Consider the following 15454-nt stretch of genomic DNA (forward strand, 5'->3'; position numbering starts at 1 on the left):
TGATATTTAAGATGGGAGTAACCAGCCTCACTCATCCCTGAGTGACATTATGTGAGCAATAAACCCCAACCACCCCTTGGATATAAGTTTGTACAGGTTCAATCCGATTGAAGCGCCTAAATTACCCACTAAACCACCACGTTCCATAATTTAGTTATGCATAGTAAATGGTTTTCTGGTCTACAGGAAACTATTTGGCTTGTCACTCAGTGTAGCGTCACCCATAGACAGAAGGAAGAGGGAAAATTGAAGGAAAGAAAGACAGAAGAGGAAAGATGGAAAGAAGGAAGGAAGAGAGGAAAGGAAAGGCACACAAAAGCAGCACTACATCGAATGAATGGATGGTGAGCGCCCCCACCAACCACACAGGCATTACTTAACTACGTATAATTATTCAATAGCAAAAAAAAGGGGGGGGGGGGCAGGGAAGGAGAAGGTGGCAGAGTCATCCTCTACTAAGAGCTTAGTGATTGAACCAGGGGGCCAATGAAATAAACTAGCCTAACACTGACAGTGAGTTTTATTAAGTATCCTTCATACCTTATTTGTGAGATGTGAGCTTGTAGATTTACCATTAGGATTTCAGGCTGTTCTTAAACACTCCACATTATTACTGCAGGCTTTATGGGGAGCTTAGATGTTACACCCACAGAGTATAGCTGATTTCTAACTCTCATACAATCTTACAGGGAATAGGTAGACAGTATTCTCTGTGTGTGTTGCCCAATGTCACAACTTCATTGTTTAGATATACCACAGAACTGTCTCCCCAGCAGAATTTGCAAGAGGCCTGCTGGCCTCAGTCTAACTCAGGAAGTCCACAGATGCATCAGCAGCAAAACATCCATTCACTTACTCATGCATATTTTCTTTAAGTTTTCCGAGCGGTAAAGATAATTTCTGTGCAATTTACATAACCCTAACAATCACCTTGCTCCTGGGAGACACATCAACAAGGATGGTTGGTGAGATAAAGCGCTGTTCACGGTCCACCTCACCGCCAACCACTACCTTCCCATCCTTCAGGTATTCCGCAATGCGGCTGGAGAAAGAGGCAGTGTTATCATCATTATCATCATAAACCACCTCACCTCCAACGACTACCTTCCCACTACTCAGGTACTCTGTAATGAACTGTTCAAAAAGGCAATGTTCGCATCCCAAAATATATTTTCTGGGATTAACTCCTTCAATCCAATGACATGCTTTTTATTTTCTTCATGCTCTATCCAGATGAGTACATTACCTTGATTTTAAGAAGGAATTTTTTAACAGGAGAGGCTAGACATAGACTTACTTAACCTATCATAACAAAATATCCTTATCAAACCTGAAAATAACAGTTTAGTGGCATGAAGAATAAAATTAAAAATATGCCCTAGGAGCACAGTGGTCAAAATCTGCAACAGTACTTTACTATTAATTTTTATCATCATTCATCATCATCATCTAATCCTGTGTTTCCCCATGAGGGGCATAGGAGCCCAGGACTAGGCAAGTTGGTCCTGATATTTAAGATGAGAGTGACCAGTCTCATTCATTCCTGAGTGGCATTATGTAAGCAATATGTCCCAACCACCCCTTGGTTATGAAAAAACACAGGCTCAATCTGGTTGGAGTGCTTTACGAACCCACTAAACCACCAGGTGCCATAGTTTGGTTATATTCATTTCAATACGAACAATTATAAAAATAAGTGAAATATATACTACTGACTCAAGGTGCTTATCTGAGATGATCCTGCAGAGGTCTGGTGAGTCTTTGGGGTTGTCTCCATACCATTCCTTCAATATTTCTCTTGCCTTTTCCACAAACTTGTCTTGCACCTGCCAGGCAACATAATTATTAATAATATTACAGCAATATATGGGTTCGTCTATCTATCTACCTAGAGCCAGATGATACCTCATTCCATCATTCAAATGACATTGTAATTGCATTATTCTTGCTACCTCCAGAGCCTCTGTACAGAGAAGGGGTTAATGAAAATGTATTTAACCCCTCCAGTGTGCAAAGTCCATGACGGAACCCATACTGATGATTAGAAAGAAAGTTGTGATAGGAAAGATGCCTTAAAATTTTTCTATTAAGAACAGACTCGAAAACTTTTGAGATACAGGATGTTAAAGCAATTGGACGATAGTTAGAGGGTTGGGAATGGTCACCCTTCTTTGGGACTGGCTGAATGAGAGCATACTTCCAGCAAGAAGGAAAGGTACAAGTTGATAGACAAAGGCGAAAGAGTTTGCCTAGGCAGGGTGTAAGCACAGAAGCACAGTTCTTGAGAACAACAGGAGGGACTCCATCAGGCCCATATGCCTTATTAGTATTGAGGCCTGTGATGGCAGAAAATACATCAGCTGAAGAAATTTTAATGTCAGCCATGAGGAAGTCAAAGGGGGGAAGTGATGGAGGAACAGCACCGGAATTGTCTATGGTGGAATTGGAGGGGAAAGTCTGAGCGAAGAGATCTGCTTTATCAGTAGAAGACATAGCTACAGAGCCATCAGAGTAGAAAAGAGGAGGGAAGGATGATGAGGTAAAGTTGTTAGAAAGGTTTTTGGCAAGGTGCCACAAGGAGCGGGAAGAATTCGAGTAAGAGAGCTGAGAGCATTTTGTATGGATGAAATTATTTTTAGCAGAGTGAAGAACCGACTTAGCATGATTCCGGGAAGAAACGTATAAACGATGTGATTCAGGGGTGGGTTGGCTCTGGTACCTTCTATAGGCCCTCTCCTTCTTGTGGACAGCATTAGAACAAGCGTGATTAAACCAAGGCTTTCTTGCATTAGTCAAAGGATATGAGAAAGGAATGTATGCTTCCATGCCCGAGAGAACAACCTTCATAATGCGCAAGGCACACCCAGATGACTCCCGGCCATGGAAGCAATAATCATTCCAGGCAAAATCAAAGAAGCACTGTCTGAAGCCCTCCCAATCCGCAGCTCCAAAGTGCTACAGACGATGTTTTTTTGGAGGGTCTGCAGGCCATACCAGAGCAATAGGACAGGTTAAGGTGATAAGGTTGTGATCGGAGGAGCCCAACGGAGAGAAAAGATTAACAGTGTAAGTAAGCAGAAGGATTAGTTGTAAGGAAGAGGTCAAGTATATTGGAGCTCTCTCCAAGGCGGTCAGGGATACGGGAAGGGTGTTGTACAAGCTGCTCTAGGTCATTTGAGATAGAAAAGGTGTAGGCTTGCTCACCAGGTGGATCAATGAAAGGAGAAGAGAGCCAAAGGTGGTGGTGAACATTGAAATCTCCTAGAATGGAGATTTCAGAGAAAGGAGAAATGGATAGAATGTGTTCCATCGTAGAAGTGAGATAGTCAAAGAAATTTTGATAGTCAGTAGAATTAGGAGATAACTAAACAGCGCAGATATATTTAGTCAGAGAATGACAGGAAAGCCGAAGCCAGAGTGTAGTGAATTCAGAAGAATCGAGTACAGGAACACGCCATACATATAAGGTATTGAGTGGGCAAGTTTTTCGATTATTTGGCAAATCCAACTTCTCAGCATCAGCCCGGTCCCGTAGATGCCGAATAATTGGACTTTTACTGTATATGGAAAAAAACACACTGTTTGCATTCCCAGTCGGTGGCAACAGTGACAGATTTTCCTTAGGTGATAAAAATAACTGAGAAGGGAGGACTGAAAAAAAAAATGCTCTTAACCCCTTCACTATGAGGATATTGTTCAAGCTATCTCCAATTAGATTATTCAGCCCAGAAAAGATCTTCTCTGGCACTGACGATGCTTGGGAAGGCTGTATCTTAACCCTCTAGTTCTGAAAGTCTATCCAAAGCTGAAACAAATCAGGAGATAACAAGGAAAAATTAATAATACGTTGTCTGACTGATGGGGATGATTATGCAGGCATACCTCTCGGGTACAGAGAAGATAGTCTGGTGCTATACAGGTCTGGCCAGCGTTGATACACTTCCCCCATATAATTCGCCTCACCGCCAAGTCAAAATCAACAGTATCATCAATATATAGAGGGCTGTGGAAGAGAGAAAACAGTTAATACCTCCAATTACTCAATTTAGAATTTTCTACCCTAATCATCAATCTACAGGCTTGATGGATAAAAAGAATATAAAAATAAGACTTTTATCCATCAATCCTATTGTCTTAGAAGGGTACTTAGTATGAAAAATCAGGAGTAACAACAGAGGAAATGGAGGTTAAGGAATGGGTAAGGGTTGCATGGAGAAGACAGTTTAAGTAGAAATTCATGAAAGATATGAAGTAAGAAATTCTCTCAATCATAGGGTGGAGGCATGTTGTTGTGGTTGCTCTTGTAGGCTAATCTGAATGTCAACTTATTGAACTGTAGGTTGAAGTTACCCTTGTCCTACAGTTCACCATTCTCTCTGGGAGAGGAGGAAGGCAGTGAGGAGTGTTTGTATAATCATGGCAGTATAGCTACCCAGTTACAATAGTGCCACCAAGTGATTGTGTCCCTCCCCAGCACCTAAGAAATGGTAGTATGGCTAGGATAAGAACCTGATTCATGACAAATGTGGAGTAAGGAAGTCTTATGGGGTTGTATTTTTATTGAGGAAAGAGGTCCCCTTGCACCTCTCCCTCACCAGTTAATTCCTGTAGGCCTATTTGATGTAACAACACATTCTTGCATGCTAGTTTTACAATGCGCACTGATATGAACGAGATACAAGTAACAATCCAGGGAATAATAAATCATCATGAATCATCATCATCTAATCCTGTGTTGCCCCATGAGCAGCATAACAGCCCAGGCTAGGAGAGTTGGTCCTGATATTTAAGATATGAGTGATCAGCCTCACTCATCTCTGAGTGGCATTACATGAGGAATAAACCCCAACCACCCCTTGAATATAAACCTGCACTGGCTCAATCCGACTGGAGCGCCTTACTTATCCACTAAACCACCAGGTGCCATAATTTGGATATATGGTTACTGCCCAGCATAGTAAATGGTGTCCTGGTGTACAGGAAACCATTTGGCTTGTCACTCAATGTAGAGTCCCCCATGGACAGAAGGAAGGAAAGGAGGAAAGACAGAAGAGGAAGAAAAGAAAGAAGAAGAAAAAGACAGAAGAGGAAAGAAGGAAAGGAAGAGAAGAAAGGGCAGTCATCTGAGAGAAGCACTACATCGAGGGAGTATGCAAAATAAATACAGTAATTCAGGGTTAGGTGCAAGAAAGTCGACAATGCTGATGAGAAAACATACCTTGATCAGAAGGTAGAGGAGTGAGTTGTTCTTATCATTTACATGCTGAAATTGTATTGAAACTGCCTTTCCCACCAAGTTTGCATGTGACTGGGTTGGGTTGGGTTATTGTTATTGTGTGTCTGCTGAAACAGTTTGAACTAACCTCTTGCCACCCAGCTCCAGTGTGGTGGGTGTGAGGTGCTTGTTGGCAGCTTCCCTTACAATCTTGCCAACTTCAGGGGAGCCTGTGTAGAAGATGTAGTCAAAGCGTTGTTTGAGCAGCTCTGTTGTTTCTGGCACACCACCACACACCACGTAGTAGCACTCCTAGGGGAATATCATCATCATCATTTTCAGTTTTACATCCACTTCCTTGCAACATTAGTCGCAAGGGTATGCCTGATAGCACTCCTCTATCATGCTCTGTTATCTACCAGTTCTCTAGTTATACCACATGATCTAAGGTTGGCAAACACTACGTTACTTCTTACTTCTCTGTTTACCTATCAATCTATCTATTTATCTGTCTATCAATTAAGCTGGCCATCTACATGTCTGTCTATCTCTCTGATGCATTTTTTGCGCAGTTCCGCTGTTTGTAACACACTCCCAATCATCAATAGGTGTGAGATAGAGGGATGAGATAAAGAGTGAGTTAGTGAGGGTATGTGGGTTGGAGAGAAGGTAGCCTGATGGCAGAGGATAAGATGTCATGGAGGTGAACCTTCCCAGATTAAAATGGCTGGCTACACATAGAAGATACTTGATTTTTGATCTGCAGATCTATCAATCCACCCATCAATGTATCTGGCTATTGATATGTCTGCCTATCCATCTCAAGAACCGTTTGACCAGCTATGTTATTTGTTCTATCCACCACACACCACACACCACACACCTGCACCAATACCAGGAATGTTTATTTCTCTGTCTACTTACCTATCAATCTATCTGGTTATTCCTCTATCAGTCTATTTACAGGCACATCACCACTCACCATGCAGTAGCACCCCTAAAAGAATATCAGAATGCACTTGTTTCTCTGACTGTCCATCTATCTATCAATCTATCTGGCTGTCTCTGCATCAGTCTATCCATTTATCTGCCTGTCTATGCAATTCTTTATGTACTATTAATTCATCTATCAATTTACTGCAGCTACTGGTTGTGGGTGAGGACAGCCATTAGCCACTCACTTGAAGTAGTGCTGACTACTTTTTCCTTCATGTCTATTATTCTTTTTCTGTGTCTGTCCTCCCCTCTTCCTCTTTCTCCCATCCTTCCTGTCACTATTTAGTACTCTTCTTTCCACTTCAGGTGGCTCCACACTGAGTGACATGCCAAATGGTTTCCTGTAACTCAGGAAATCATTTACAATCCCGGGTAACAACTATATAATCAAATAACAGGGTGATGTGGAGTTTACTATGGTGCCTCTGTTAAATGAATGCAGAGATGCAAGTGCAGCATGCATCCAGGAACCAAACCTTTACACTCTTCCCTCCACCGTGCTGTGTGGGACATTGTTCATTGCAAGAGAATATCACTTCACTGCACGAGACAGCCCTGCAGGAGTGGTTGCTGGCCAGTGGTTGATGGGTCTGCTTGGCCAGAGAGACCAGGGTAACTCAACAAAAACAATGACAATGACAAGCCACCTGTTCATTATCAACATCATCATCATCCAGACCTCCTTTCCCATCCAAGGACAGAGTGAGGAGTAGCAATGTCCAGACATTCAAAGTTTGCCCACTTCAATGGGCCACGCTTCTATTCACTCATCATTCAAGCCCTCGAAATCCTGGCTCTATCCACCTGTTACCTATATATTTTATACATGATGAATATCCAAAGACTACAGTATATGTTAATATGGATAGATAAGGAGGTATGTAGGTAGCCAGACAGATAGGTGAAAACCAGTGTCGATCATGTGGATGATGTGGAGAATCGTTGCTACCAATACAAGTCGTGAGGCATCCCTCTGTCTATCTTGTATCATAAGTGGAGGTGAAGTATAGACACTCTTGGGTTACGGGGTTTATTGTGACAAAGTTATATCGTGGTGTGATGGACAGAGTGATGGACCCACGTACTGTCATCGTGATGGTGAACATCACACACTATCCTATCTCCTAAGCTTCCTTCTGTCTTCTCTGGTTCTCTCTGGCTCTCTGTCTATCACCTCCAATTTCTAAAAATATATACTGCTCAGTGGGTGTAATGTCTGATAATTTTCCTGTCATATGGGCTAACCAGCTTTCGGCAGATACCTCATGTGTTTGCTGCACGTTGGGATTCTCAATTGTCTGGAAAATGTTTTGTGCTCTGCATTCTGGCCAAAGGTTGAGTACATCCCTACTAGACATTGCATACTGTGCAAGTGGTACATATTGTGCTGATATATACTAATGCCTATAATTATTACATGTCTATAACTATTACATTTGGCATATTAATGCCTATATATATCCAAACTGATCATAATGTCTCTATATCTACTTAACCAGACTCCACAGTGAGTCCTCAGTCTATCCACATCCACACTCTGTCCACTGTCCAATTCCAAATTCATCTTCATCATTATCATTATCTCTGAAATCTCTCCTCTCCTCTGAGGAACCTTCAACAGGGGATAACCAGAACAGAACCATCTCCAAGTTACTCGTTCCTACATGCTTTTCTCAGTCTCTCTCTCTTATCAATGTGACCTTTAAAACACCAAGGAAATATGTGAGTTGCATTCTTTTTCCCCAGTCCCCAGAACAAGAAGCAGGAACATGATGAGATGTGAAAGGGAAAAATATTGCCAAAATAAACAGACAAGAGGTAAAAATCAAACCCACATTACCCTTTCATGATGCAGCTGCTTGGGGTTAGTCTATCTGATTGCTACTCAAACCACCCTGTCTATTCCAAGTTGTCTATCTACAAAGACCAATAGTATTAGCTTAACTGTTGTCTGTCACCGACTTGTCAGTTACTAAAATACTCCCTCCACCCTTCTTATACAACCGAGACTTTACTATCAACACTTCCTTTACTACAGTATAACTTTCATAAACTACCTCATCATAGTGATGGGGTTAAAACAACAACTAAAATGATTCTAGAGATACTCACATTGTCGAGATACTTGGGCACAAGGTCAGCAAGTATCTGTGCAGTGGCTGGTGATATCTCAGAGGGCTTGATGATGACTGTGTTACCCGCAGCTATGGCACCTGAACACCAAATCACAAAAAATAATTAATAATGCCAAGACAAACTGATATGTTAGGTTCCCTTCTAACTGCATCTTAAATGTCAGGACTAACTTGCCTAACCATGGGCTCCTCTGCTTCTCATAAGGCAACATAGGATTGGATGATGGATGGATGAATGGATGAAAATTGTTATAGGAAGCAATGAAAATTACCAATACCTGATACTGTACTCTTCAGATACACTGGGAAAAATGATCTATGAGACTAAATGTGGAGAGCAGAGCACCAAGAAGCAGACCTAACAAGACTTAAAAGTAAGGTCTTAAAAAAATTTTTAGAGTATGGAGCTGAACAGATCTGCTGCCAAAGATCACGTAACATGGACAGCTGCTCTGAGGCAAACTTGGCTGACACATGCAAGAATCTGCAAAACCTTTCAATATGAACATCAGCTATCATCTGGCTGGATATAAAAATTCACTCCCCATTACTGTTTACATGCATGCCTACTTGATTTCTAGCAGCCTCCCTATTCAGTCACTTATCCCTGAGGTAACACTCTATGACCTCATCCCAGGTCTTTTTTGGTCTGCCTCTTGCAACCATACCCTCACCGTTCACACCTCTCACCTTCCACACCCAATTATCATCTTCTATCCTCCCAACATGACCAAACCATCTCAATGTACTCCTCATCACAACACCAATACATTCAAGTCCCATCTATCCTCTCAACTCTTCAATTGCAATCCTACTTACCCCAGGCTTCACATTCAAGGATGCACTACACATCATCTAATCACTGTCATTTTCCTCCAACCACTCCCTGCTGAAGAAAACCAGCTGAGTTTTCTTCAGTAGTCAATCAAAACACTGTATGATTTATGGTTCATTTTCTAAATGCATGCCAACTGCACCACAAATTACCACAGACTGCCGGTTGAGTTGTTACAGCACCCTAGTCATATACCTTCCAGCCATGTGCAAGGGCTCAATCCCCAAGACATGGCTGGCGATCTCTCCATTGTCTAATGTCATCATGGGAAATAAGTTGGCCATCCACCCTTTACTACAGATAGCTACTACAGTAGCCTATCTTGGGCCTCTACAGCTTGTAGTTATTAGGCAACTTCAGGTTCATCTAAACATAAACCTAGCAAACAGCAAAAAACCAGCTGCCTCAACTGGTCGTTCCCAGAAATCCTTCATTGAGGATGTACTGAGGGATTGTCTGTGCCCTGACAGCACATTGTGTGGCGAGTACATTATAAAGTGTGCATAGTTGATTGTGAGTTTATGTTGCATCGGTACTGTACCAGGGAAGGATGGTGAACATATGCAATACGTTTAGGTGCAATTGTGTTTCACTGGGTGGGGTAGTTTCTGAGAGGTGGATATCTGGCAAAGGTTTGTGAAAGATACTACCTGGCTGGAAGTTTGGATGGCTGTGGTGACTGTGTGTTTATATATGCTTGTAATGTACAGCGTTGGGCAGGGGAGAAGCGTTACTGATGCAGGCTACAGTACTCTCATGTAGAATTGGGCATTTTTTTATCACTCATTTTTTTAGGAGGGATGCAAGTTTCATGGCTTACAACTTGAGAATGAAAGTGCTTAAATGGCACTGGCTGTGATTATTTTAATATTCTCTCCACTTCATAATGTTACCTGATACTGGTAGCAGAGGCAGCTGGAGGGGGTAGTTCCATGCTCCCATCACCAGCACAACTCCATAAGGGTCATGGTAGATTATTGGCTGGTCAAACATTGTAACAAGATTGGTTCCAATCTGCACATGAGGAGAGAACAATCTGTTCTATACAATACAGTCTTTCTGATTTTATTAGCCAGATGATTTTAATTACCTTTTAGTGCTCTAGTGAAAGGTATCTGATGGTTTGCTTTATAAAGGATACGGTAATTCCTTGTTTAATATGTTTTTAATAAATATGTTCTGCACCATTAACTAACATGCCTCACTGTTTAGTACTAAGTGGTCAGGATGTGCAGTGAAGAATACTGAAATAGTTCACAAAAGCATTTGTCTCATTATTTCACTTATTTCTCTGAACTGCATCTGGCCTTTAATACACATATACCCAATCGTATCTGATACATATAAGTCATTTGCAGCCCTGATTTTTTTTTTTTTTTTTTTTTTTTTAATGATGAACCTGAGAACAACACATTTGCTGCTGGAACACAACTCTATTTTAAAGCAATTTTCATTTAGTAAAGTAGTTTTTTGGCACACATAAATAAATCATTTAGTGCAATTTAGCATCTACTGTAGTTAAACTGTGCACTTGATTATGATAAACCCAGTGAAGACAAACACACCTTCTCTGGCTTGACCCAATCATCAAGGCGGGCCAGCATAAACCTCAGGTCATCCTTCAGCAAATTCAGCTCAAGCAAAATGGACTCTTGTTTCGGCTGTGGGGAAAAACACAAAAATCAAGGCATCATTACCCCATATGACAAAGCATTCATTCTTTAACCCTGTCATAATGATGGTCTTTTTGTATTTGTTGCAATCATTAACACATATTCAGCCATAATGAATGCACCATGCTGTACAAACTTATGCATGTTTAGAATATTAAGTACAGTGAGGTCTCCCAATATGTGGGATCTTAATATGCGAACTCAGCTCAGGAAAAAAATAAATTTCTTAATAAGCAAAATGTTGTTGAGAAAATTAGGAGAAACACACTGAGGTGGTTTGGACATGTGAAGAGATTGGAGAATGAAAGACTAAGAGGGTGCATGTAGGTGAAGTGGAGGGAGGGAGAGGGAAGGGAAGACCGAGGATGAGGTGGAGGGATGGAGCTGAGAGGTATATGAGGGAGGAAGGAGTGAGCTGGGGGGAGGGCAGTCAAATGGTGGGTGACAAGAGCGCCTTGGAGGCGGTTTGTCTGCGGCCACCCTTTGTGGGACTAGGGCATCGGGCTATAGATAGATAGATAGATAGATGATTCTAAAATATGAATCTGTTGTCTGAAAGCATGGGAAAACCGGTGTTCTCGCTCAAAATGGTAGTATCTGAAGCCACTACCAGATGGCTAATCGGTTTCCCATCCTTCTCCTCCCTCACAGCGTCTCTCAAGTTAAGTCTCGAGATTCTCAGTCTACATCTGCTTGCGCTTCGCTCACACACTGTGGTGCATTTAGTACTGTACAAGACCCACTCTTGCTCACCTGTTACATCATGGCCCCACTGTTTCATTCCAAGAATAAGAGGATCACTTTAGAGCTGAAAATTAAAGTTACAGAGCTGAATAAGCAAGGTAAAAGGATCAAACACTGGATGTGACCTTGGCTTAGGTGAACTGACAGTGAGGAACATTCTCAAGGACACGGAGCAGATTTTATGAAGCATTAAGACTTACAGAGGTCAGCACGTGGACAGGCACAGTATTGCTGCTAATCCCTGAGTTACACAAATGGAGCACTACCTAGCACACTTCTTTCACTATTCTGTTATCTTTCTTGGACCAACAGTCTTTCTTATAATGATAGTCAATAATGGGGAAGTACTGTAAATGTCAAAGTCAGGGTGAGGTGTTGACAATATACAGTCCATTGATTCTATCTATCTATTGCCAGACGCCTCAATCCCGTTTGGGGTGGCCACAAACAAATCGCCTCCAAGTCGCCCTGTCTCCCGCCATTTCACTCCCCTGCTCCCAACTCACACCCCCCTCTCTCATATACCTCTCCACCCCATCCCTCCATCTCATCCTCGGCCTCCCCCTCCCTCTTCCCCCCTCCACCTCACTCACATACACTCTCTTCGTCAGTCTTTCACCCTCCATCCTCTCCACATGGCCAAACCACCTCAGTGCTTTGGCCATGTGGAGATTCAATGGTTTCTAATATGCAAAATATTCAATATGTGGTATATACATTTTGTCGACAAAATTCTCGTACATTGGAAAACCCCACTGTACAGGTATACAGTTACAGGTACTTTCTATTTTGATTTTACTGTAAATGTACCAGTATTTCTTATTACTGTACTATTCATTTTGTTCTGTACTGTGCATATTCATACATGTTCCTGAAGCAGGTCTATGAATATTTCCAAGATGTTCCCACATCACTTTCCAGTGTGCTGGATGCTTGGCACCTCTTTTCCCTATGTAGCACCTGATGTTTTAATATAAACAGAAGAAGTAACTAACCAAGAATGAACAGCTGTGAACATACACAAGAAATCAGTACAGCAGTTGTAAACCTAAGGTGAGTTGTACTGTGGTTGTGCAAGAATTATACACTGTAATGATTATATAATGGCAGCAATCTGAAAATCAGTATCAATGAGATTTGTGCATTGACAGCATCTTTGAAACAAAACCCCCATCAATAATGAGGAAAACCTGTACTTGCAGGGTTTCTGGAAACCAAATATCCATGCATTTAGAAGGTAAACTGTCACACTAACACTCATGGCTTTACTCAGTACCTTCCAGTTTTGCAACAGGAACATTACTTACCTTCCTGAGATCCTTTGCAAGTGCAGTACAGAAGGCACCCTCATTCTCATCATACATGCGCTGGAGAGCCTTCAGCTGCTTCTTGCGGAATTCAACATTCCGTGTCTTCCCTGACAAAAATGCTTCCCGCGCCTTGTTCACCACCTGTCAAAACAACAGTTCCCTACGACATCAATAATGCTTAGAGTAAACAGTAACACTCAGTCTCATTTTACCCACTTTGATCTGTATACCATGGTCCTGAGGCAATGCGAGACTGCAAAACCTCCGGACACCTCTAGGGGCTAGAATTTTTGGAAGATTATCATTTCTGATGGGGATGATTTACTCACAAGACCACCACAGTAAGTTAAATTTTCAGCTTCTGCATTGGTAGGGTAATTTTTTTTTTTTTTTTTTTTTTCTGAATGCAAAGAAAAAATGAGAGCCTGCACGACTCATCCCTTCCAGTGAAAACTTAATAAAAATTAATCAAAATTCAAGACTTACTCTTTCCAAGATGCTTGGAAAAATTGGGTTAAAAGACAATGAGAATGACTGCAGAAGACAGTTACACAGCTGTTATCATGGACCTGAGTACTCTATCTGGAATTTTTCACATGTCTCACTTAAGCTGTTTTATTTATAGCAGCATTTTGCCTGCGTTCATTAGGATTGATGATTTCGTTGCTGTGTTGTTCTTGTGGACTCAAGTTTTTCTCAAATGTGAACCCAGTGAACCAATGGCTGAAATTATCCTTCTCCTGCAGACTGCCATCTTCTCAAGGGACTGAGAGGGAGATGAAGAATGTTTATATAATTGGACAGCCTGGTGTGAGAAAGAGAGAGAGAGAGAGAGAGAGAGAGAGAGAGAGACAGACAGACAGACAGAGAGAGACAGACAGACAGACAAACAGACAGAGAGCATACTGAACGGGCACAAAACATGCCACAACCATACCTGTTCAAACTCCGTCATCTTCTCTGCCATCTAGTTGCTAACAGTGCTGTAATGAAAAAAAAAAATAGACAATTTCCTCATAGGTACATGTCAAGGTCTTGAAGAAGAATAGCCACTCCTTTTTACCCCCTCCAAGAGAATAAGGTGGCCCAAGGCTGGGCTAACACAGTCTATGAGGTCTGTTCAGAAAGCATCTGACCTTAGGCTCAAAAAAAAAAAAAAAAAAAAAAAAAAAAGCTAACCTGTTGAGCTAGGACACTAATCCTCCTCAAAGTTGGTCTCTTCTGACTTGACACATGTAGCCCAGTTTTCTTTCCACTGCCTGAAACATTTTTCAAGGTCAGTTTTCGGTATCTTGTCCAAGTGCTTCATTGCATTCGTCATGATTTCTCTCAAATGAAAGTTGTTCAAGACATGCTGGAGTGTACAAATCGCACTTCAAACTTTCTGAAGACTTTATTACTGGAAATGAGACTTGGGTGTATGAGTACGACCTAGAAACCAAAGCAGAGTTGTCCCAGTGGAAGCATGCAGGGTTGCCTCGGCCAAAAAATGCACACCAGGTTGGCAGCAAGGTGAAATGCACTAGCATGTTGACAGGTTTTTTTTACAACTGTGATGTTGTGCATCACAAATACACACCAGATGGTCAGACTGTCAACAAACATTACAGTACTACCTCAACGATATCCGCTGTCTTAGTGATGCAGTTCGGCAGCAGAGACCAGACCTTTGGAAAGCAACAAGTTGGATGCTGCACCAAGACAATGCCCCTGCCCTATCTTCTTAACTGATTCAGGGACTTTTGTCCAAGCACAACATTCCACAGGTCTGACAGGCTCCCTACTCTCCAGACATGGCTCCATGTGACTTTTGGTTATATATTCCCTAAGCCCAAAACTCCACTGAAGGGTTCCCAATTGGGGATAGGAGAAGAGATCATGACGAATGCAACAAAGCACCTGCAAGAGATATCGAAATCTATCTACCTATCTACTGCCAGACACCTTAATCCCATAAGGGGTGGCCACAAACAAATCGCCTCCATGTTACCCTGTCCCCCGCCACTTCATTGCCCTGCTCCCAGCTCACACCCTACTCTCTCATATACCTCTCCACTCCATCCCTCCATCTCATCCTTGGCCTCCCCCTCCACCTCACTCACATACACTCTCCTCATCAGTCTCTCACTCTCCATCCTCTCCACATGGCCAAACCACTTCAATGTGTTTCTCCTAACGCTTCCTATCACATCCACATCCACACCACAATGCTCCTTCACTTCCTCATTTGTCAGTCTGTCTCTCCATGTGATTCCACATGCTCCTCTCAAATAACTCATTTCCACTGCTCTCACTCTTGACTTGTGTCCCTCCAACAAGGTCCAAGCTTCACTTCCATACGTTAGAGTTGGTATCACCAAAAACTGACTTTGAAAAATGATGTAGACAGCGAAAACAACGCTGGACTACGTGTGTCAAGTCAGAAAGGGCCTACTTTGAGGGGGATTAGTGTCCTAGTTCAACAGGTTAGCTATTTATTTTTCTAGAGCCTAAGGCTGGATACTTTCTGAACAGACCATGTACTTCATTATTATATTGCTGCTGTT

At 42.0% G+C, this 15454-nt stretch overlaps 1 protein-coding gene across 5 annotated transcripts in view; it reads right to left on the reverse strand.

Moving 5' to 3' along the window:
• Positions 1-15454, reverse strand: part of LOC145414131 (aldehyde dehydrogenase, dimeric NADP-preferring-like) — a 51964-nt gene that overhangs the window by 32272 nt on the left and 4238 nt on the right. For all 5 annotated transcript variants that reach the window (XR_013899831.1, XR_013899830.1, XM_080283695.1 and 2 more), the window contains exons 2-10: positions 13846-13891; positions 12906-13049; positions 10747-10842; positions 10075-10195; positions 8324-8424; positions 5364-5527; positions 3883-4003; positions 1717-1826; positions 931-1042 (exon numbers count right to left, since the gene is read on the reverse strand). Coding sequence is in view for 3 of the 5 variants with exons in the window: in XM_080283695.1 (XP_080139821.1) it covers positions 931-1042; positions 1717-1826; positions 3883-4003; positions 5364-5527; positions 8324-8424; positions 10075-10195; positions 10747-10842; positions 12906-13049; positions 13846-13875 (999 nt within the window). In the remaining 2 variants the exon portion in view is untranslated. The remainder of the gene's footprint in view (positions 1-930; positions 1043-1716; positions 1827-3882; positions 4004-5363; positions 5528-8323; positions 8425-10074; positions 10196-10746; positions 10843-12905; positions 13050-13845; positions 13892-15454) is intronic.

This window comes from Coenobita brevimanus, chromosome 98, assembly GCF_032717465.1.
Source record: "Coenobita brevimanus isolate Jiangsu-jjx chromosome 98, ASM3271746v2, whole genome shotgun sequence".
Taxonomy (NCBI): Eukaryota; Metazoa; Arthropoda; class Malacostraca; order Decapoda; family Coenobitidae; genus Coenobita; species Coenobita brevimanus.